General features: G+C 40.8%; 1 protein-coding gene across 7 annotated transcripts in view; it reads left to right on the forward strand.

Moving 5' to 3' along the window:
* The window catches only part of MOB2 (MOB kinase activator 2), a 166629-nt gene that overhangs the window by 126507 nt on the left and 16796 nt on the right, over positions 1–23326 (forward strand). For 6 of the 7 annotated variants that reach the window (XM_034770309.1, XM_034770303.1, XM_034770310.1 and 3 more), the window contains exon 2: positions 22173–22333. In XM_034770309.1, coding sequence (XP_034626200.1) covers positions 22173–22333 — 161 coding nt within the window. Of the gene's footprint in view, positions 1–10473; positions 10518–22172; positions 22334–23326 lie in introns of those variants that run through there. The other variant, XM_034770308.1, reaches the window with a different exon arrangement.

A 23326-nucleotide genomic window follows, 5' to 3' on the forward strand; every position in this document is an offset into this window, starting at 1 on the left:
CCCCCCCCCTTATTCATCTCTTTTCCAAGCTGAAAAGTCCCAGTCTTATTAATCTCTTCTCGTATGGAAGCCATTCCATACTCCTAATCATTTTTGTTGACCTTTTCTGAACCTTTTCCAATTCCAATATATCTTTTTTGAGATGGGGCGACCACATCTGTATGCAATATTCAAGATGTGGGCATACCATGGATTTATGGAGAGACAATATGATATTTTCTGTCTTATTATCTATCCCTTTCTTAATGATTCCCAACATTCTGTTCACTTTTTTGACTGCCGCTGCACATTGAGCAGATGTTTTCAGATAACTATCCACAATGACTCCAAGATCTCTTTCTTGAGTGGTAACAGTTAATTTAGACCCCCTCATTTTATATGTATAGTTGGGGTTCTGTTTTCCAATGTGCATTACTTTGCATTTATCAGTCCTTACTTTCTTTGCTCATGTGGCCAACAAAATTGCTTCTAGTGCTGGTGGTAAGAGTAGGTTTTTCGATGGTAGTTTTTCTGCTTGGAACTGGACTGCTACTAGCCATCAGATGCTGGGTTTTTTTTTTTGTTTTTTTTTTTTCTGTCAAAGAATGCTAGCAAGTTTATCTACCTGTTGGGCTCGATTTGAAGTGGTGATCTAGAGAGAGACTCTACATCCTGTTTCCAGCCCACTGAGCCATGCAGTCCTCCATTTCACTTGAATAAGTGGAAGGATATTCCAACTATAGTTCTGTAGAAATGTCATGACCCGCATGTATTTATAAAAGTGCTTATGTTTTTGTACCAAACTCTTGTGGAGTTAGCTTCATGGAGTGAAGTCAGTGTTTCTTCATAGACACTTACAGTGTTGTGCAGGTATTTTGGTTGCATATTTTTTGTCCTGCAAAGTGGTAGCCAAAGCGGATAGGACCACTAAATTTTTTTTGCTTGTGTATTGAAATAAACCGTACTGTATTTTCCTTCTACTAGTTGTGTGTGTAAAAAAAACAAAACAAAACAAAAACAAAAAAAAGGGGGTTTGTGGTTAAACCTTTCTTTCCTCAGCTTTGATGATACAGATATTGATCTTTTTCTAAAGATCAATCCTAGAGGCATTTTGGGACTCTGTGGGCCCAGTCTTTGGGAATAATAAACAGTTCATAGTAATCTTAAACCTTGAAACCGTTCTGCTATCCTCTGTCTCTTGACTCCTTGCTGTGTGTCTGTGTCATAGGAGTTGCTTTACATTTTATTTACTGGTTAATTCTGCCTAGACCAAGTTCTCTACTCCTATGCATACAAGTGGTGAACATGCAGCATGAACCTTTTTGAGAATTCCCTGGAAATCTTTGATTTCCCCTTTTATCTCCCATGTTTTAATAACCCATCCTTTTACTGAGTATGTGCTTTCCTTTGATGGGGGAGTGTGTCTTCATCTCAGAGATTTTAAATATGTATCCAGCATTCTGTGTGAACTGAAAGTTCATCTGTACCATGTTTTCTCATTCTGTGTAAACACTCCCAAACCCTTTACCAAAAGAGTATATAGGCCACAAAATCGGTACTGTTTTTCTCTTGCCGGAGCAGTTTCTCTTGTTTAACTAACATTTTATAACGCTGCTCCTCCAGGGCAGGCTGATGTTTGGAAATATCTTACTAAAACTGAGCTCTTATTGATCGACGCTCTGTCTGAGATATATAGGGCAGGATTTACCTGCCCACCAGTCAAACATCAGTTTGCACTAATGTAGCAAAGTCACAGAAAATAATTAGCAGGTAAGCAATTATTCTGTTGGATAACTAGGAGAAGCAACTTTCTAGTCTTGTTTGTATTGTCTATGTTATCAGGCAGATCATAACTTCAGACTTCTGTATCCTAAGTTACAGAAAATGAGCCTTTACTTTAACATTTATTTATTATGGTGCTATATAAATGCTTAATCATTTTATTTAATATTTGTGTATATCGCCAAATGTAGAGATATGCATGGTGTTTTAATAGTTGAACAGAAATCTAGTTGGCTTTGTTAAAGTACTTCAATTTGCTTTGGCTCTTATTTTAGTAAACAAAATTTAAATTTATATTTAGTTCTTTGATGACTTCAGAGTATCTGCATTCTGGTTCCGCCACTTTTGGGCCATTAGTTCTAGGGCAGGTTTTGCTGCTGCATTACTTATATCTTGGAAATGTAGAGTTAAGTTTGGAGTCATCTGAAAACAATATTGCAACATCGAGTTCATCTGAAATGCCTGTCTGAGGCCCATCAACATAAATGAGAGTTGGGTGTTCTTGCTGCTGACCAAAGTTAACAAAAAACAGACATCTTGTCTTGATGTGCACAGATCCTGCAGTTATGATATGGAATTGAAAATGAGAAAGAGATTCTCTTGTTGGAACTTACTTTTATTGGTGAGAGAAAACAGTGAATTGAAGTCCTGCATCCATTGATTTTTAACTTGTGGACTGCCAGTACATAGTGTGTCTGCATAGTTCTTTGGTCACTGACACTTCATCATAGAAATAAGTGATTGCTTATTCTCCTGAAAGGGAACCTCTGAATGTGGATTAGCCCTGCATCCACCCTTTAGAAGAAAGATAATAAAGTTTTAGGAATTAATGTAAGCCCTTAATGATCTGTATAGGGTTTAATGAGAACACAGATATTGGAAATCTGTCTGATACTGTTCAACTGAAAATGCCACTCCAGTGCAATCTTCCCATTTTCGCTCCCATCCCCTTTCATCTTAGCCATGTTCCCTCCCACACATTTTTCAGGATGAGTGGGGTTGTTCAGAGCTTGTCCAAGGAGGACAGCTTAGATCGGAGAGAGAAGTTCCCTGGCTAACAGGATCAGGGAAGATATTCCAGACAGAAGGAGTATCATAGGAAATTTTGCATGTGTTTGGGCAGGGAACAATACAAAGTAGGCATACAAGGAAGCAGCAATGAAAGTAACAGGCTCTCCTCCTCTTACCCCTCTACAGAAGTACCAGTACCATGTGTTTATATCTACTTTTCAGTGACAAATTTCTGAGCAAAATAATCTGCATCATGAGCAGGGAGAATGAATAGTTGTACATTTCTCACAGAGTAGCTGATGCAATGAATTAGCAGACTTGGCTTTCTTCTCTGAAGGCAGAAATTCAAATGCCACTTAGATCAAATTTGAAGAAGGGTTTTGGTGGCTCCATCCACTTTCTTGTGGTCACTTATCCATATCACTAATCAGCCTGATTCAGTCTGTGCTCAAGAGTATCTAAAACTAACATAACCGTGTATACCTTGGGTCAGAACTGGGATTTATTGGCAATGCTGAGGTGAGGAAGTTTGCAGTAGACTGGACTATACAGTGAAGGACCAATAATGAAAAACCATTTCTCAATTTTAAGTGTGGGTGGAGTTTTCACCTATGTTTTTCTTGCTTTATCTTTCTGTAGAGTTGCTACCATTTATTTAGTGGCACAGACCTTACAAGGTCTGTAAACCAATATTAACATATGATTGATTTTTATTTTAAATCAGATCCTTAAGGTAGTTTGTCTTAGTTGTGTGCCTTTTAATATAATCATGTTGACATTTGATTAAATGTAAACTTTAATTTCAATAAGCTCCGTTGAGGTAGCTTCACAAGGTTAAAGGTATTTTTTAATTGCTAACAGTTTGGTAAATATCTATAAAATTCTATTAATTACGATTCTTTTCTGTCTCCCATAGTTTGTAACTTTACACAATATTCTGGGGGTCACTTCTAATTGGGATCATAAATCTCTACTCTCTCTCAAACCAATTAACACTCACCAGTTCGTGTATGTGACAGAATCAGCGGTGTACAATCTGGAACTGTGGGACCGCTGTGCCTCCTTAACTCTCCATCCTGGGTCGTCATCTCACAAAGCTTTGCCAGTGACAAGCAGCAAACCCCTCCAGGCACTGAGATCACTCAGCCATCAGCATGTGGAGCCACACACCCAGATAAATTGCATGAATGCTCTCTGAGCCACTCATGAATCATACAGAGAGAGGCCCGAGCCAGTCACTCCAGCCCCCAGCCTTGCACCCTGAAAATATACCTTCTTACACTGTTCAAGACTTCCTTGGATAGTGCAAGCTCATTAATTAGTTTGCCACTTCTTCAAAGGAAAGTGGATATGCACCAGCCTTTGTAATCTGAGCAGAGATTTCCCAAGCACTTTAACCCAAAACACGTTGTTTTAGATAAAATATAAAACAGATTTATTAACTATAGAAAAATATATATTAAGTGATTATAAGTAGCAGGCATAGAGATCAGAGTTGGTTACTTAAGAAATAAAAATAAATTTTCAACCTAAATTCTGCAGACTAAGCAAGATTTTAATCAAGTAGTGTCTCACTCTAATGTTACAGGCAGTTCACAGTTTTCAAGACCATTACTCACACTGATCTCCCTTCCAGCTTGGGACCAATCTCCGTAGTTCAAAGTCTGTCTTCCAGATGATCTTCCAGGTTAGGGGAGGAAGTGGCCGAGTGATGTCCCTGTCCTTCGTTTATACTTTCTTCCAGCTGCTAGAAAGATCTTTGCCCAGAGTTGAAGGTTGGGCAGTCCCCATTGTGTAAGTGCCCTCTCCTAAGGAGCCTCTGGGAGAGTGGATTCTTCTGGATGGGCCATTAATGCCTGTCTGGCCAGTGATAGCTGTTCCTTCCTTGCAACTGAAATGCTGACTGTGGGCATTTCCCAACCTCACAATATTTCAGTAACACATATAGCAATACTGTACTTCATAACTTCACATACAGTTCAACAGATCAAGGCTTTTAAAGTGATACCTCACAAGACATGCATTGTACAAAACATATCATAATCATATGATGATGGTGAATATGGGGGTCAAGGGTGCTACTTTGAGGTACGGAGCGTTACAATGTAATAACAGTTTTGTTAGAAAGTTATCCTTATTTTAACCCTGATTCTATAGGTAAGGTTTTTTAATCTGTAACCCAGCAAAGCTAAAGCTAGTGGCAGAATTTCACTTCACTTTTTTTCCTTAACTGAGACAGCTACAATTTGAGTATCTTGTTACTTAATGTGTACATACAGTGTTTAAGCTCTGTAGCAACTTCTTCAGATACAAAATACCCTTTGTGTGTAAAGGGTCCTTACAGCCCAAATTTGATTACTGTATGCTCATGTGTGAGATGAAGTTATCCAAGGTGGAACTGTATCTGTAATGGATCATCCTGGGTGGTAAGAGGTAGAAAGACAGATGCAGAGGGCAGGTGTGAAAAATAAGTGACCGTCCTCCTCATCCCCCCCCCCCCCCCCCACAAAAGAAAGTAACCAAACCCCGTCAGCTCAAGGCTTTTTCATGCCTGAATAGTTAGAACTTGTCCAGTCCTGCTAGAAGAGCTAAAGACAGCCCTTTACTGTTTCTCCTCTCTGGGGAGCTGGAGAGAGAAACAACTATGACTGAGCTCAGTTGAGAGCTGACATGTTGCACCATGTTGAAAAATATTTCTTTCAACGAGCTCAGCCTGTTGGAATGAGTATAGTCATTAACTCCATGGGACAATCTCACAGGTACTGTACCTTCCTTCTTCAGTAGTATGGTACCAGTTCCAAATCATCTTTGGGAAAGTATTTTTGTAGATTTCTCAATTGAGAAACTGTTTTAAAAACCGGATTACAAGTATATAGAATTATGTGCACACACATCCACCAACAAAGATGTTGGACTTGTTTGTTTGCATTTCCAAATATTCCATTTAATCAGGCTAACAATTTAACTAGTTGCAGTTGACATAATTAGCGTTTTAAACAAAAGTCTCATTCAGTAGCAGTTTTTGTACTTTGTACAATAGAAGCGTGAGGAAAAGCTGAACACTAGCCCTGCCCACTATCAAAATTCAATAATGGGATAGTCTTGCAGCCATCCTTAGTTTGCTACAGTTCAGTAGGGTGGATTTTTATCTTCTATAGTAGATTTAGAAACGAGATTAAAGAACATGCATAGTAACCAAAAGAACCTCTTATAATAAGTTATATAAAAGCAGCACATTTAAAGTTTCTTTCTGGGCAGGACTGTCTTCAGACTATTAAATCTGTTTAAACACAGTCCTCATGTCCCATTATATAGCCACTCCTCTCTGAACTGGAGGTGATAATGCATTGTGCATTAACATACTGAAACCTGGCCTCCTAATGCTCTAGCTAAAATTTAAGTCTTCCCTCAAGTTTGTGACAGAAAGATGTTGGTAGGTAGGAATGATTGTTGCTGGCTTTGCCTGCATCTCTAATGTTTTTGCCTTACAATAGCTTTTCTGCAGGCTAGTGTAATACTCAAATCTTGTGCGATGTGATCGTTGCTTGTAGAAAAAAAAGACAACGGAAAAAGCCAAAGAAAAACAGCTGCAGTACAAAGACAAACCAGTCTAAACTCTGCTACCCTTTGCAAATAGCTATCTGTCTGCATTTGTATGTCTTGAGTTATAGAGCAAAAAAGGTCTGTCACTGCTAAAGCCAGGTTGCCATGGTGAAATTATTCCCTGCTATTAAAGCATGATTCTACTCGATTCTGTAAATGGCATTGTGAAATTCCATGTTTAGGATGCCTCAAAGATTTCCTGATCGAATTTGCTCAGTTTACAAGTAGTAAAAGCTAGCTTTTCTAACTGCCAGCCCTATAAACTCATCTGGGGTTCTGAGAGTCCAACTGAATCCTTTCTGGTGTGCGCAGTGTCTGCAGTAATAGGTTCTGCGTGCCACATTATCTCCCTGGTTTCACCCATGCATCACCATTGTCTTCAATTTCTGTCTTGAAAGAAAACAGGGTTGTATGGAAGTAACCAAGAGCAGAATTTGGTCCTGCCATTAGAGCTCAGTTGTATTGATGATACACGAACCAAAATAAATCCTTCTCGTCCCCCCATATATGTTGGCTCTGCAAGACAGTAGGGGTGGAAAAATAGCAAAGCTTGTTTTAGTCATCAGATACATCTGCATACGCACAGACAGGGAGCAGATTCTTCTAAGATTACACACTTTTTAGAGCAGAACTTTTCTATAAATTTTAAGTGTTGCTGCAATGTGGAGATACTTGCTTTCCCAAAAGCATGGGGGACTAAAACACCTCTTTTCCCGCCAACAGTCTTCATACAGGTCTTTTGCACAAGCTTGTCTCTGCGCTTTGAAAGTTCAGTATTCCTGTTGCAGGAGGCTTCCTATCTGCAGTCTGTAACCCAACCAGTTTGTGCCTCTGTTGTGACTCACTTTGTGTCAGTTGAAAATCTTTCCTTACCCTTGCCTGAATCTCTGTTTCTCTCACTATTTCATTTAACTTTGCGATTGTATTAATTCTGTAAAGCATTTTGGGAAAGCTGGGAAAGACACTATACAAAATAAAATTACGATTGTATTTTGTTGTCATAAGACACTGCTTATTCTTACAACAGTGAGTCTCTTCTACTCGGAGTGAAGCTTTTTCTGTAGTACTTGCAAGGATAATTACTTTTTGTCCAGTTTTTTTCTTGCTTCTCCCTCAGAGTAAGTCAAAGACATTGCGGTTTGTGTAGATTTTCACAGGTTAACCTGTGCTAAGTTGTGTGGGTGCCAGTCACTAGCTTACACAAGTGCAGCACATCTACATTAGGGCTGTGCACCCATTTAACTACACTGGTGCAAAAACCCCCAGTGCGGACACGTCCTCTGACTTTTTTTGTTGTTGTTGTTGTTCCAATAGACATGTAAGAGGTCAGCACTCCTGTTTCATATCCCATTATAAAACATTAGTAGATGCAAGGTGACCCCTACCTTCCCTCTCCCTCCCCAAGAAATTTTACCTGCAAGATCTCTTTGTTAGGCATACATTTCTATCAAGTTGCAAGCTGGGTAAATTTCAGCTCACATTTTTGAGGGTGAAGAGGAGTGGGTCGGTATTTGATGTTAATGAGAATGGTTCTTCTGCCTGGGAGCTAGATACAGTAACATTCTAAGGTCTTGTCTATACTGCCACTTTACAGCGCTGCAACTTTCTCATGCAGGGGTGTGAAAAAACACCCCTCTGAGCACTGAAAGTTTCAGTACTGTAAAGTGGCAGTGTAGACAGTGCATCAATGCTGGGAGCTACACCCCTCGTGGAGGTGGGTGCTGCGACTACACAAGCCACGTTAATGCACTGCTGCAGCAGTGCTTTAATGTTGCTATTGAAGACGTGTCCTTACCGTCTTGCCTTTTAAGGATCTTCGATGGGTTAGGCAGGGTACGTGTCCTTGGGACTTCTCACTGAAATGCACTGCTTGGTTAGCATTCTGTTTGACAAGACCTGGGACCCTGGAGCTTCCTGGCATTTCTGTTCTAAACTGATGGACTTTTGAGAGGTAAAGACAGTGACACTGCTGAGAAGCTGTGAAGAGCTATCCAGGACAAAATTCTCCACTGTGCTGTGCCTGATTTATGCCACACCACTGGCGCAAAGTGATAGTCCCATACCAGACTATCATTCTAGTGTAGGGCATCTCCGAGGGTGGGGGGGGGGGGAAGTGGTCTGAGTAGCAGGGCATATGCACACACAGATCATGAATGTAGCTGGCGTAATCAGGACTTTCCTGAACCTTGTCCCTTTCTGTTGGGATCAGCAAGGTACACAGGTGGCCCAGGAGGCTTTAAGCCACTTGTAGCCAGGGTGCCCCTCAAACTGATGGGCTGAGCTCCTATGCATAATAAGGCCAAGTATCTTGAGACTGTTATTTCCTGTTATTCAGAACTAAGTCAGCTGCACTGTATTTCTTAAGGGGAAAAGATAATATTTTACTTATTAGATACGTGAAAAAAATTATTGGGAGTGAGAAACTACAAATCTTGCATTCCTGGCAAGCCACATTCAGGTGCCTTTTGAAAAAAAGGCATTAATGTGATGATTTCGGGGTGGTCAGGTACTATTTTTTTTTATTTTTTATTTATCCTTTTTCATTCTATTTTAGGGAAGCTAGTTCAGATAAGTTTATTGTTTATAAGAGTCTTCCATCTGTGACCTATTGCGTTTACCTTATATACACACACAGGTAATGATAGTTCTGTGCAGAGAGCTCTTGAGAATGATTCAAGGATTTGGAAGAGCAGTAGCCTTCTTACTTCCCCAATGCCTGAATTATCAGAAGGTTTTTTTTTGTAGTAGATGATCTTAGTGTTAGTTAAACAGATTGCACTGCAAAATATCCTTCAGGATAAGAAACCTGCTGAACCCTCATGTTTATGCCTGTTGGTTCAGGCATATGAAGGCTTACTGGTTCCCTGAGGAGTTAACTATGGGTTAGTGGATAGAGTCATAGATGTTGGAAAAGGAGCATTTAAAATTAGTACAGCAGAGCTACGTCATTGAGGCCGTGTAGAATGCTTTTGTTGGGTTGGACAGTTTCCTACATTTTGAGCTGTTGAAAATGGTTGCGTCTGTATTTCAGCACTGCCTCCTGGAAATATATCCACAAAAATGTTCTGTTCTTCCAGCTGACCTTCCTTTCCTCACCCGTGCACACAACTCCCTCTTCAGCCTCTTCTCCCCTGCTCCCCCCCCCCAAAAAAAAAAGAGAGAGAGAGAATTGATTGAAGGGGAACGACGGAAGAATGACTTGGGGATTATACAGTTGAAAAGAGTCATCAAAGATAACGGGAAGTTAGCTGCATCCTCTAGTTTTGCAGGGAGAGGTACTGGTGGATAGGAGCTCAGGAAGAAAAACTCTAGTTCAGTATGTTTTACCACAAGAATGCACTCTGCATATTCCTCTAACATTAACTGAACTTTCTGCAAGCTCCACCTTGCTTTTGTAGTCATTCTTCCTAGTAGTATACCAATGGAAACAGCTAGGAATACCAGGCAGGAGAAGGAGTAGTACCAGAACCTGGACACCAGCAAAGGCTTATACAGTAATTGAGTCTCTTCTGTCAATAGACAGCTGTTCTGATAGGCAGTTATATTTGGCTTGCCAGGAGCACATAACCACTATGTGCAAGCAATGTGATAAGCACTTGTCTACTTATTTCCTTTTTTTGTTAAAAGCAGGGGGAAAGAGCAAACAGAACTGGGAAATTCTGCTGTACCAATATATACAGTGTGTACCAGATGCACCCTGTTCCTCTTGCTTCCCAGGTGAGGCCAGCTGGAGCTTAATTTGGTCTTAAATCTGTCTATAGAATGTTTATACGCTTTTTTTGAGAAGCAGCATTATGAAATAGTGTTATGGCATTTGTCATCCTTAGCATGCTTGCCATGCCTTGGCACCGGCTGTTTACAGCATAGCACCCGGAGGCTAAGTAAAGATTGCCTTTTAAGGTAAAGAGCCGCTATGAGAATATGAAAGAAAAAAGTTTCCCTGGCATGCAGGGAACATTCTTCCTTCCTCCTCCTCCTCTTAAATAAACTATTAGTAACTTTTAAAAACAGAACAAAAATGAAAAAGCAAGGCCAGGGATGCTGCCAAAGACATTTTATTCTGCGCAGCCCCTTTAGAGCTACACTGTAACTGGATTCTGGAAATGACCCAGGATGGGAGAAGAGAAGAATGAAACTCTGAGGTGGGGTCTGTCAGAGGGCTAGAAAGGGAGGAAAACATAATAGACACTGGGCAAAAAGACTGTCTCCTTCCCTTCCTGATGTCCCATGGAAATAATCTGACCACAACAGTCTACGAACAAGTTGGCTGTGTTGTAATGGAATCTAGGCTTACTTTGTAATGATACTTTATATAGCCCGTCTATACTGATGCTCTTCCTTTCTTTTCCAACCCTGAAAATATGCATATTTCCAGACTTCTGTTGATATGCTGGATCTAGCACCAGATAGTGTCTTTCTCGTTGGAGTGGCACTGACTCTAGAAAATACAGGCTATGATCCTGCAGAGAAACTTAGCCTTTTAAAATCTACACTTGAAATGCAAAGCCAAATATTACCAACTGTGACAGGACTAGAGCCCTGATACACAATGTAACACAGCCCAAAGCAAAGGGTGGTTGCAGCTGCCACTTTGGCATCCTGGCAGATGATGAAACCGTACATAGTATATATCCATGCTCTCGTCTGCTATCCTGTGGGGGGAGGAGGAGGAAGGGAGAAGCAGTATCTTAGGTTTTCATTATTGATAGGTAATGATTTTGTAGGGAGAGGGAAACATGAGGATCATCTCAGACTGTTGTCAAGGGCGGTCAGAGTTAGCAGGTGTACTTTGCCTCTTCAAATGCAACCCAGCATTGACAATTGCCTTGCCTACCATAGAAGTAAGTTTTTGTTGTTGTTTGTTGTTGTTTTAAGCCTTTGATTATCAGGGAGCTGTCTTAAGGCGTGAGAATTCACCCCCCCCCCCATACTTAACTAAAGTAAGAAGTGTTGGTTTTTTTAAGTGTGGGGGGAGGGGGAGATGGAGATTGTGGTTTGGTGGGAAGAGGGGAGAGGTAGGGGGAAGGAAGGGCTGAGAGTGGGAAAGCAGCCACCTCTGTCCTGTAAAAACATCAGTGCTGTTTGCTGCCTCATTGTTCTTGATGGGAGTTCCTTGCCTAGAACTTAAATGGAAGTCATAAATGTTAGGTCATAAACTGTTTCCTTCCTTCTGTGAATAGATTCAAAACTCTGACGCTTAGGCAGAATAACCCTAAGTAGAAATTAACTGATAACTGATTTCCAGTAGAGGAGCCTGGGGCTTTCAAGTTTTAATTAATCCCTCATTGATTATGCTGATTATGGGGAAAAGGATAATGGTAATGAAGAAATCTATTAGTGGTTCATTTACATTTCCCCATAAAGCCTTGGACTTTCTCATAGATGGCTGAAATCTCTGGTGTTGTCTTCTGCGAAGAGATCACATAGAAGCATGAGATTTTTCTTCAAGTTGTTTATACTCGCTTTCGCTTTTCACCCACCTCCCATTTGATTTATTACACAGAAGGGAGGTGGAGAGAGAAGCTGAAATTAAAACATCCAACAAAATTGTCTTCTTGAATTGCATCCCTTTTGAGCTCTCTTCCCTGCAAAGCATCAAACATGAAGGAATTCAAGGCCTAGAAGATATGGTTAAAATATTGGCTCACTGCCTGTATAATTCCACATTAGCTCACGTTTTAAGAGGCCAATTTGTGTCTTTGGAGACTACTGAAAAGGTAGCATCTGACAAGAATGCTTCACACTATAATTTTATCAGTGGATATTAAAAAAAATCCTAGAGGTGTATTCATTCCTTTTTTCTTTTTGAAATCTCAAGAATAAAATCCAGGCAAACAAGTTTTGGCACAGTGTCTGGGCTTATGACATCAATATGTACAGTAGAATGGCAGGGAATGTGTGCAGGTGTAAGGCATTGTAGCATTTCTGGGTTGCTGGGTTTGTAAATCACGCACTGAATTGTTCCAGTGTGAAACACAGCATTTAAATCCACATGTGCATTTCTTTAACAATTTTCAAAACATTAAATATTTTGAAAATATGCAGACTTTGGGAATTAGTATTTTGGACTACTTTATAAGTAGCTAAATAGATAACTTCAAATAACTTCTTTGATTCATTTGTTTTCAAAATGAAATGTAGTAAATTTTATATGGGTATCTTTTTTTGTTTTTAAAAATTGATAAACATTAAGCTTTTGGAAAGATTTTTGTTTATTATATTTGCTCAGTAAAGGTTTTTTCTATGCTATTTTTATATCCATTTTTTTAAAGTTTTTGAGTGCACTTAATTTAAAAAATTGCACATTCAGACCACTAAAGCCAAGTGGTCCCAATGTAAGGGAGGTGCTTTGCCCTGAATCTCCTGTTTTTTGTTAGGATTTATCACTGCACAACCTTAATCATGGATGATACCTGAGATCATGATTTAGCCACTTTAAAAAGCATCTATAAATTACTAGCTACTGTGATGTTGTGCAGTCTATATGGTTTTATAAAAACATGATAATAAATGAATATAATGTAATTGGAATATTCTTCATGCAAAAGGTCTCTTGTAAGGTATCATTACAAAGCTTATAATCTACTGAGTGTGATCATCCTATTTGTAGAAATGTACCACTCTTGTATCTGAACCTAGAAATATGAAATATAACTCTGAGGACCTATTGTAATTATGCAAAGTGTGGGCCATTAATGGTGGTTTGGAATCTTAATGATTCCCATTGTCTGCAGATGGCTGTGTTTACCTGTGAGTCTTCCTGTATATGTGTGTGCTGACAAGTGGGTAATGAAGTCTTGCGGTGACATGTGATCATGTCACCTGAACTGGAATCCATCTTTAACCTGGTGTTTTTCCAGTGGGGGATGGGGAGGATGGAAACCCAGAGGGACAAAGGGTTCCCGCATTATGCAAACGATATATAAAGGGGTGGAAGAGAACAAAGGAGGGGAGGAGCCATCATGAAGAATCCCCTAGCTATCACCTGAGCTGGAACAAGAGCTGTATCAGGGGAAAGAATTGTGCCCAGGCCTGGAAGGTGTCCAGTCTGAGAAAAAACTTACTGGAGCATCTCTGAGGGTGAGATTATCTGTATTCAGTTTGATTAGACCTAGATTTGCGCATTTTATTTTATTTTGCTTGGTGATTTACTTTGTTCTGTCTGTTACTACTTGGAACCACTTAAATCCTACTGTCTGTATTTAATAAAATCACTTTTTTCCTTATTAATTAACTCAGAGTATGTATCAATACCTGGGGGAGCAAACAACTGTGCATATCTCTCTATCAGTGTTATAGAGGGCGAACAATTTGAGTTTACCCTGTAAATGGATTTATTTGGGTTTAAACCCTATTGGGAGTTGGGCATCTGAGTGCTAAAGACAAGCACACTTCTGTGAGCTGTTTTCAGGTAAACTTGCAGCTTTAGGGCAAGTAATTCAGACCCTGAGTCTGTGCTGGAGCAGACGGGAGTGTCTGACTCAGCAAGACAGGGTGCTGGAGTCCTGAGCTGGCAGGGAAAACAGGAATAGAAGTAGTTTTGGTACATTAGGTGGTAGCTCCCAAGGGGATTTCTGTGATCCAACCCATCACAGCTACAAATCAGTATTTCATTGGCCTCAACTCCAGATTCTTAATCCATCGTCTTCCTTTCTCCTTTTCCTGGGTATTTGGGATGGGTTGTGAGTTTTGAGGCTTGGCTAATGGGGAGACAGGAAACCTGGCACAGAATGCTTATCAGACTTGCTATGTCAATTTCCACTGAAGTATCAAACTCTTTTGATTCTTGGGTTGGAATTTTGACATTGGATTACATTCCCCCAGGGGCGGGAGGGATGGAGGAGCTGCAAGAGCTCTTGTATTCCACCTCTCCGAGGGGAGTAGCTTGCAGCGCTGCGAGGGAGCGTGCAGCACTGCGGGCACTGATTACACTGGCGCTTTACAGCGCTGTACTCGCTGCGCTCAGGGGGGTGTTTTTTCACACCCCTGAGCGCAGCAAGTTGCAGCGCTGTACAGCGCCAGTGTAGCCAAGGCCTTAGAAATAGCTACCATGGGTTTGCTGGATAAAACACTCTGGAACAGTGGAATAGTGTGATGCTCAACTTAGACATCAACGTAAACTACTGAATTTGATAGGGAAGTTACTTAGGCCTGGTTTGTGTCACTTAAACTGGTGAAAACCCCATCAACCGGTTTAAATAACTTCAGTTTAACTCAGTAATTTACCAATGCAAGTTACATTGATTTAAACTAGGTTAAACTGCATCTATGTTGTGGGGTAAGGAGGTTGTATTGGTTTCACTAGATCAGTTTTAAAATGGGAGTTAAACCGGTGCAACTTTTTAACATAGACAAGCCAGTTTCCTCTTGTGAAATAGGGATAATACTTACTTCATATGGTATTGAGGCTAAACAGTTGTTCAGTGCTTTGACCATGCAAAGCTCCAAAGTGGTATTTAGGCCAATGAAGTTATTTGGCTTCTAGTCAAGGAGGATATGAAAGAGGGGTGGGGGAGAGAGATGGGGTTTCAGATCTTGATTAACAGAACAGATATAACAAAGACACCTGGGAAATAGCCGTTTTTTTCTAAATCTCATTAAGAAAAATAAAATGCAGCTAGTTAAAGGAAGCAATCAGTGACCCAGATGGCTTGTCAGTCATTGTGGTTGTCCTCTACCTCCTGTTTTTCTAGAGCTATCCCAGGGAGGCTTACAGCTAAAATGTTTTTTTCAGATGAATACAAAGCAGAGAGTATGGAAGCCCTACTAGAAGCACAGCTGCAATGACTATATTGTCTGGCTCGAGCTAGTTTACTTAACCTTCTTCTAAAACCCTTTACATAGTGACCTCCCTACTGTCTGTGTCCTTTCTTTCTGCACCCCCACCCGCACTCCTTCACAGTCTGATGTGATTTGTGCCTGTGGCATTTTCTTCAACAGAGCTCTTTTCTGATATGACCTTTACTGGGAGCAGTGTGAGGAATTAGTTTGCAGTCTTGCTTTACCTGTGAATAAACACAGCTGAGCTGTTTCCTCAGAGAGAGCGGGGAGATGTGAACTGATCTCTCATCACAACAGATGAAGAAAAAATGCTTGGATGCCTCATGAAGGATGTTTTCCACTGACATTTATACACTGATCTGGGGCAAGTTTTCAGGAAGCCCCCTTAACCGTACCCAAAAACCAATCAACTAGACTTTTATACAAAAGACAAATGCATGTGTATACTTGGCAGGTGCAGCTAAGGCTTGATAAATGTCGATATCAGAAAAGCTTAATTACAGAGTTCTCTCTGGTCTTTGTCCAGAAGGGCATAGGTTGCAGAATTTGAATCAAGACTTGATTTTTTTTCCTCAGTGTTGACACTGCAGTGTAGGAATAGGAGTGCTGCCTTTTGATAGGTGCCATCCTTTTTAAGGTCACATTTTTAAGGAGACATTGGATCAAGCTCTCTAGTGATTACCCAGGTAGACGGTGGATTCTGTGATGTTCCTTGAACACAGTGGTATTAATTCCAGTGTCCTGATTATCACCCTTCCTCTATTTTAAGTAGCTTCTAACAGCGAAGGCTCCAAGAGCTGCTCATATTTGTTGGTAGATACCACTATCAGTGTTTTTTTCTTCACCTGAGAGAATGCTCTGGGATATCTTGAAAGAGGCTACATAAACCATTTTTTTCTTATTTATGTGGCTTTTTTATATTAAATCGAGAATGTGGAAAGGGCTTCTGGACATATGCTTTTTATAACCAAAAAAAAGCATGAAAAATATTTCATCAAGAGCCTTTGGAAATGTTTCATAGCGAGTGTTTTCCTAGAAGCAGCCTCTCAGCTGAAGTAACTGTAGACTTGATTGAAGGATTGGGGTAGAAAGGAGGAGGTAACTTTTTAACCTATATTTGTAGGTAACTATATTTATCAACATTAAATTAATGTATGGGCCTCAGTTTGACCAGTTTATTTGGAAAGTAGTACCAACATTTGTGCTCTTACTCAAGTGTGATCACCTTTAAAAATGTTTCTGTAATGTTGTGGCATGGTGCAGTGAACATAAACATGTAAAATACTTAGTACTGGCTATCATCTTCCACACTAGAACCAGCACTTTGCACCTGGGAATCTGGGGTTCACGAAAACAATTAATTCAGCTTTGGTTGCTAGGCTGGAGCGTTGCTTTGCAATTTCACAAGCTTGATCAGTCCAGCACTTGATGTTCTTAAGATTCTCTTGAGTCTAATTATTGTGCACTACAATATTTTTTATTATATATCTCCTATTATCAATACACACTGAAAACTCACTGGTAGAAACAATTTTTATGGTGATTCTTCAACACTGCACTGATGCAGCTATGCCCCTGTAGCACGTCTAATGAAGACGTGCTATGTCGACAGGAGAATGCTCTCCCATCAGCATAATTACTCCCATCTCAATGAGAGGTGGAAGCTATATCGGCGGGAGAGCATTTCCCACTGACGTAGCTTCGTGTAGACACCGCTTTAAGTCAATGTAACATACATCACTCGAGGGTGGCTTTTTCACATCCCTGCATGACATAAGTTGCATCGACTTAAGCAGTAGGGTAGACAAGCCCTCAGTACCTAAACAAGGTGAGCAAAATTTTTCCTACTGCCAGTTGAAGTTTGATATTCAAGTGTCTTGGTGATATGAATAAAACTTCATATTTTGTGATCATGTATCTATTTGGCCAGTGGGACATTGTCCTCAACTTAATATTTTTGAGAAGGGGACTAAAATATTGGAAAGGGAACTAATTCTTCTTCAGGAAGTTCATCTTCAGGGTACTGGAGATCTAAACTGGGCATTTTGTAGAGGGATTTGGCGCCCATTGCCATGTCTCGATGCTACAATGACACAAAATGGTCGCATGGTCAGCAGCATAAAACGGCTGTTCCTATGCAGAGGTAAACTTTTTTTTTTAAGATGGAGCATAGCCATTTGTGTGCAGAAACAATGTTCAGAAACTTGCAGACTCAGGGAAAGTAAATTTGTTCTGTACTGAAACTGGGGAGAAGCATTGGATGAGAATGAAGTAGGAACAGCCCACTTACTCACTGAAAAGCTGACTCTGCACATCTGGCTTTCTCCTGTGGTTCCCGCCAGTAGCCTGTCTGCACAACAAGCCAGCTTTGACCTCTTAATCCCTCTTTCCCCCCTCCTCCTTCCCATGGAAGGTTGCTCTTGCCTGATGTGGCATACCATCATTCCTCCATGTCTTAGGCATTTGATGTAGCACTATCCTATAGAAGAGGCAGGAGTCAGATTCTCTTCTCCCTCAGAGCATTGTTTTACCCTAATCTCAGCCAATAGCAATTTAGTGAAACTTTTCACGCCAGCCTGTCTGGGATGAGGACATTGAATGCACCTTGCTGCTTTTTGCTCCAGTTTTAAACTGGTTTCAGTTTTGAAAACACCACCTATCTGTTGTTCTAAATGCCCTGAACCATCCCAAAACATGATTTTATTTTGCGTGTATGGTAATTTCCACTGAGACCCTCTGCACCTGTAAAGGTGCAGGACAGAATCTGCCTACGTTGGTTTGAGCAGTGGCGGGGTGATGTAGGTCTCTGCTTGGAATGGAGCAATTCAGTGGCCTTGAGTGCTTTGGGTTAGCTAGGAGCTAAGTACACAGTTTCAACTGGATTTGTACTGTTTACTGCCAGGATAAACTGGTTCCAAGTCTGAGTATAGCATTCCTGCAAAAGAAAGAGGTCGAACAGGCTGCTTCATCTGTTTACAGTCAAGATACTTTGATTAAAACCAAAGACTGACTCCTGAAAAAGATTTTCTTCTGGTGTTACAATAGTTTTTCAATGATGAACACTTCAAGTTCTGTGAAAATTCTAGTAGAACTAGAGACAAAACATCCAAATATACCTTGCATAAGTCGGTTTATGTCTCTCAAAGCAGCAAATGCATCTTTCATGAACCTTTCTCTTGTCTAGAGCTCAACATTATACTTGGAAGTTCACTGCAACTGCAGGGATGAAGGCAAGAGTTACGTTATCAAACCCAGAGTTGTTCTAACTTGGCAGCCCTCCAGAGTTATACCTCTGTCCACTGTAAAACGTAGGATTTTAACATGAAGAAAATGTATCCAAGTTGACACACAATGTCCCCTGGCTGGGAAGTAGTTTGAAGAATTAGTTTGTAGGCCAGGTTCTGTTTGTTAGACAAACTCAGGAGAGAAGTTTTGCAGATTTTTTTTAAGCTTAGCTTGAATTCAGTGTTCTGAACAACGGGAAGGCAGGGGCTGAGTGAGGTGAGAAGCAGTGTAATAAATCAGCCAGTCTTTGTATAGCTGGTTTTTAGTTTACTTTCATGGGCCATTCCTACTAGTTAAAACATGTTTGGGGTTACAAAAGTCCTCTTTCACAGCTATCTCATTAACCCTTTCATTACTGTAGTTAGACGAAGTGTGACCTTCCCCTAACTGGCACTTACTATGAGATTTCTGTGCATCTGTGGCTTGTAAATACACTACATGTAAAATGTACAAATAGACAAGATGAGGCGTCCTCTGTAGCCTTGAAGATCTCCCCGATTTTTTTCTCTCTTCCTTACAACTGTCTTACTCAAGACTTTGCATGTTGTCTGCCTTCCTTCTGGCCAGTGAGGGGGGAGGGGGATAATGGGGGGGATGGGAGACAACTCTTCAATGTAAAGTCAGTATAGAGCAGGATTTCTCAAACTTCATTGCCACAATCCCCTTCTGACAACAAAAATTACTTCATGACCTACAGAAGAGGGACCGAAGTCCGAGCCCCACCGCTCTGGGGTGTGCAAAGCTTGAGGGTTTCAGCTCTGGGCAGTGGGGGAATTTAACCTGAGCCCTGCTGCCCAGGGCTGAAACCAAAGCCTGAGCACCACCGCCCAGGGATGAAGCCCTCTGGCTTCAGCTTCAGCCCTAGGCAGTAGGGCTCGGACTTCGGCTTCAGCCCCGGGCCCCAGCAAGTCTAACACCAGCCCTGGCGACCCCATTAAAACAGGGTCATGACCCACTATTTGAGAACTGCTGGCACAGAGTAATATGAGGCACTCTTATATTGGCCTCCTAGTTTCTATCCCGGGAGCAAGAGATCAGAAATCAAATCCAGGTCTCCCATACAACAGTGCAGAACACTGACTCACTGGTTTGGGCCACGTGAATGTTTAAAGCATTTTTAAAGGGGTAGACTTAGAGTACCTAAGGAGTTAGATCCTGATAGTCATACATCTTTTGATGGAAGAAGGTTCATACTCCTCATTCAGGTTTTACTGAACCTTCAAGTGCCCTTTCTAGGAAGGATGTGTCTGATCCTTTGCAGCCATAATTACAGTTTACATACATCACAGACAGGCACTATTTAAAGATTCTTTTGAAGTCTATATGCTGTCTGTATACAGCATGACTTCAAGGCTAGGTTTTCTTGGGATAGAATCCAGGCTAATTTCAATAGCACAATTTAAAGCAGTGATCTCCAAAGGTGGAATTGTCTTGCTTTTCTAGATTTGAAAAACATTTTGTCCTAAACCAAGAATGCCTGAGCTAAAATAATCTGAGCATCTGATACCCAACGTTCATGTTCCAGTGCTAAGTGTACAATGCCTATTGTACTTGTTCAGCACTAGAATAGTCCCTTCCCCTTCTAGGTAGGTTAGTTTGTCACTGCAGAGACATGGGTGACACGTAAATAAACAAAAGCTTGACAACATACATTGCTTTTTTGTTTAAAAATCCATCAGGAGCAGTGAGCATGTGGTGGGTCAGCACATTCAAACCATGATTCACTGAAGTCTAGCCATGGGATTATTGGCTTGGGTTGAGATTTACGTCTGCGAACCTTAAGAACAGGTCATAAGGAAAACGGTGGTGACTGGAACAGGCTCAGTTTCTTCTTTGTGAAACTTGATGAGGAAACAACAAGGAGTCCGGTGGCACCTTAAAGACTAACACATTTATTTGGGCATAAACTTTCGTGAGATGCATGGAGTGAAAATTACAGATGCAGGCATTATTATACTGACACATGAAGAGAAGGGAGTTAACTCACAAGTGGAGAACCAGTGCTGACAGGGCCAATACAATCAGAGTAGATGTAGTTCACTCCCAATAATTGATGAGGAGGTGTCAATTCCAGGAGAGGAAAAGTTGCTTCTGTAATGAGCTGGCCACTCCCAGTCGCTATTCAAGCCCAAATTAATGGTATTAAGTTTGCAAATGAATTTTAGTTCTGCAGTTCTGTCAAACCGTTGCCTACTCTGTCCCCATATCTACTCTAGCGACACCATCAGAGGATGCAATCACATCAGCCACACCATCAGGGTCTCATTCACCTGCACATCTACTAATGTGATATATGCCAGCAACGCCCCACTGCCATGTACATTGGCCAAACCGGACAGTATCTACGTAAAAGAATAAATGGACACAAATTGGACATCAGGAATGGTAACATACAAAAGTTAGTAGGAGAACACTTCAATCTTCCTGGACTTTCTATAACAGATTTAAAAGTAGCCATACTTTGAACTAAAAAAACTTCAGAAACAGACTTCAAAGAGAAACTGTAGAACTAAATTTCATTTGCAACTACATCCACCCTGATTGTATTGGCCTTGTCAACACTGGTTCTCCACTTGTGAGGTAACTCCCTTCTCTGCATGTGTCAGTATAACAATGCCTGTATCTGTAATTTTCACTCGGTGCGTCTGAAGAAGTGGGTTTTTTACACACAAAAGCTTATGTCCAAATAAATCTGTTAGTCTTTAAGGTGCCACCTGACTCCTCATTGTTTTTGTGGATACAGACTAACACGGCTACCCCTGATACTTGATGAGGAAAAAGGCAAAAATGTGCCATATATGCAGGTCTACATCACCGCTACACACAGATTTGAACCCGTGTCTAAAAAATGAGATGTCTGTTTCTATCCCAGTCTTTAGTGCATATTTGCCTGCATAGTAAATGCTCAGTTCAGAACACCAGTTTGTCCCCATTCAGGAAAGTTGCAGAACTGGAGTAGTAAGGAGTGCTGCAGCTCAGGAGTGAGCTACAATATACGGCTAGAGCAGGGTTGGGGAGAGCTTGCAAAGCATTTGCTTGTGCCATTCCCTCGTTACCTCTGAATCTTTGTATTGCTCGTTCCCAACACCTTGTCCCCCTGTCTGTCCCCCCGCCCACCTCCATCACAGGTACAAAATACTGCTGCATACAGCAAAGACTGTAGTAATTTTCATTGTAGTAGCTTCTGGAGGCCCCAGTCAAGCTCAGTGCCTCCTTGCAAGTTCTTTGGGGGCAGTGACAATCTCTCACTATGTGTCTTCACAATATCTTGAGCAATCTAAATAGACAGTGCGAAAGATGTAATAATTAAAACAATCTGAAATTCAAGAAGCATCCAAAAGCTTTCATGATTATATTAACAATTTGTAAAGTCACTAGGTATGGGGCTTTTAATTATGTGGGTTTTATTCTTATGCCTTAATAAAAGAAATTGGTGGAAAAAAGCAAAACACTTAAAGGTTGCTTGCTTGCAGTTTTGTAACTCTGAGTTCCTGCAGGGTTGCATGTCTTTTCTTTGCTGGTGCTGATAGTATGCTCCAGGCAAGGCTTCTAATGGCATAGAATCTTTCTCTGTTTGCTAATATTAAAATAAATTAGACCGTGTACTACACAAGAGAACACATGCAGTGTACATGAGTGGGGGAGTTTGGATAAATCAGACCATATCAGCGTGCTGCGGCTCTTTACCAGGAGTAATGGTAACATTTCTCTCTTTTTCTAATCCTTTGCAGGAAATCCAAGGGAAAACCAAATGGTAAAAAGCCAGTACCAGAAGAGAAGAAACTCTACCTAGAGCCAGAATACACAAAGTTGAGAATTACTGACTTTGAATTCAAGGAGCTAGTGATGTTACCGCGAGAAATAGACCTCAATGAGTGGCTAGCCAGCAATAGTAAGTAGTATGAACACAGCTCACAGCCTGATGCCCATACCCAAATGGGGCTTTCATTTACATGGTCTCTTTTTACTGGTTTCAACACTAAAAGCCATTGAATGTTTTTGCATGTTTACTGTGCAATGCAGGTCATAATATCTTGAGTGATAACTAAGCTGTGTTTAGCGTAAACCAACTGTGCTCTACAGGGTGGAAATGTTAGTGCATTTCCCCCTTCTTCCCCCTCTGATTGTGACATTGGTGAGGACATTAAACTTTTTTTTCAGGTCTCTTTTTAGGACCATCATTTTCCTTTTGAAGGGTCTGTTAAAACTGCTGGTTCAGTTGGAGGCATTGGTCTTCCAAAAACATTTTTAAGACCCTGACTTGCAGGCAAGTCCCAGTAAAGTTCTTTCGTTTTTGTTTTTGGTTTGTTTGTTTTAAAGATGAAACTAAGTGTCTTTTAGCTGGATTTGTTTCTCTTGCCATCTCCCATTGTAGCCCTTGTAGAGTTATTTTGAATTTTAAAGTTTACCCAAAGATAGTACTCACAGAAGTGGCTGACTAAAGATTATATGCAGGACTGGCTTTAGGAAGTGTGGGGCCACGGCAGGGATGACTAACCAAAAAAAAACCCACCCTATAAAAAAAACTCTTTAATTTCTTCCATTGTAGTATTTAATTTCCATAACTATATAAATAATAAAATTATATATTATGTACATTGTGTCATATATACTGTTGAATGGTTATTAATGAGCTCCGTTTCACATGGGTGGGTCCCCGCCACTCCCTGAGGGTGTGCTAGGGTGACCAGATGTTCCGATTTTATAGGGACAGTCCCCGAGTTTTGGATCTTTCTTATATAGGATCCTATTACCCCCCACCCTGATTTTTCACACTTGCTGTCTGGTCACCCTAGGGTGTGCACATGTTTGGGTCCCAGCTGCTCCCTGCCCCCCTCATTGAAGCAGGTGTGCAGGGTTATTGCCCTGGGAACTGCAGGGCACC

The sequence above is a fragment of the Trachemys scripta genome, chromosome 4 (assembly GCF_013100865.1).
Source record: "Trachemys scripta elegans isolate TJP31775 chromosome 4, CAS_Tse_1.0, whole genome shotgun sequence".
Classification (NCBI taxonomy): Eukaryota; Metazoa; Chordata; order Testudines; family Emydidae; genus Trachemys; species Trachemys scripta.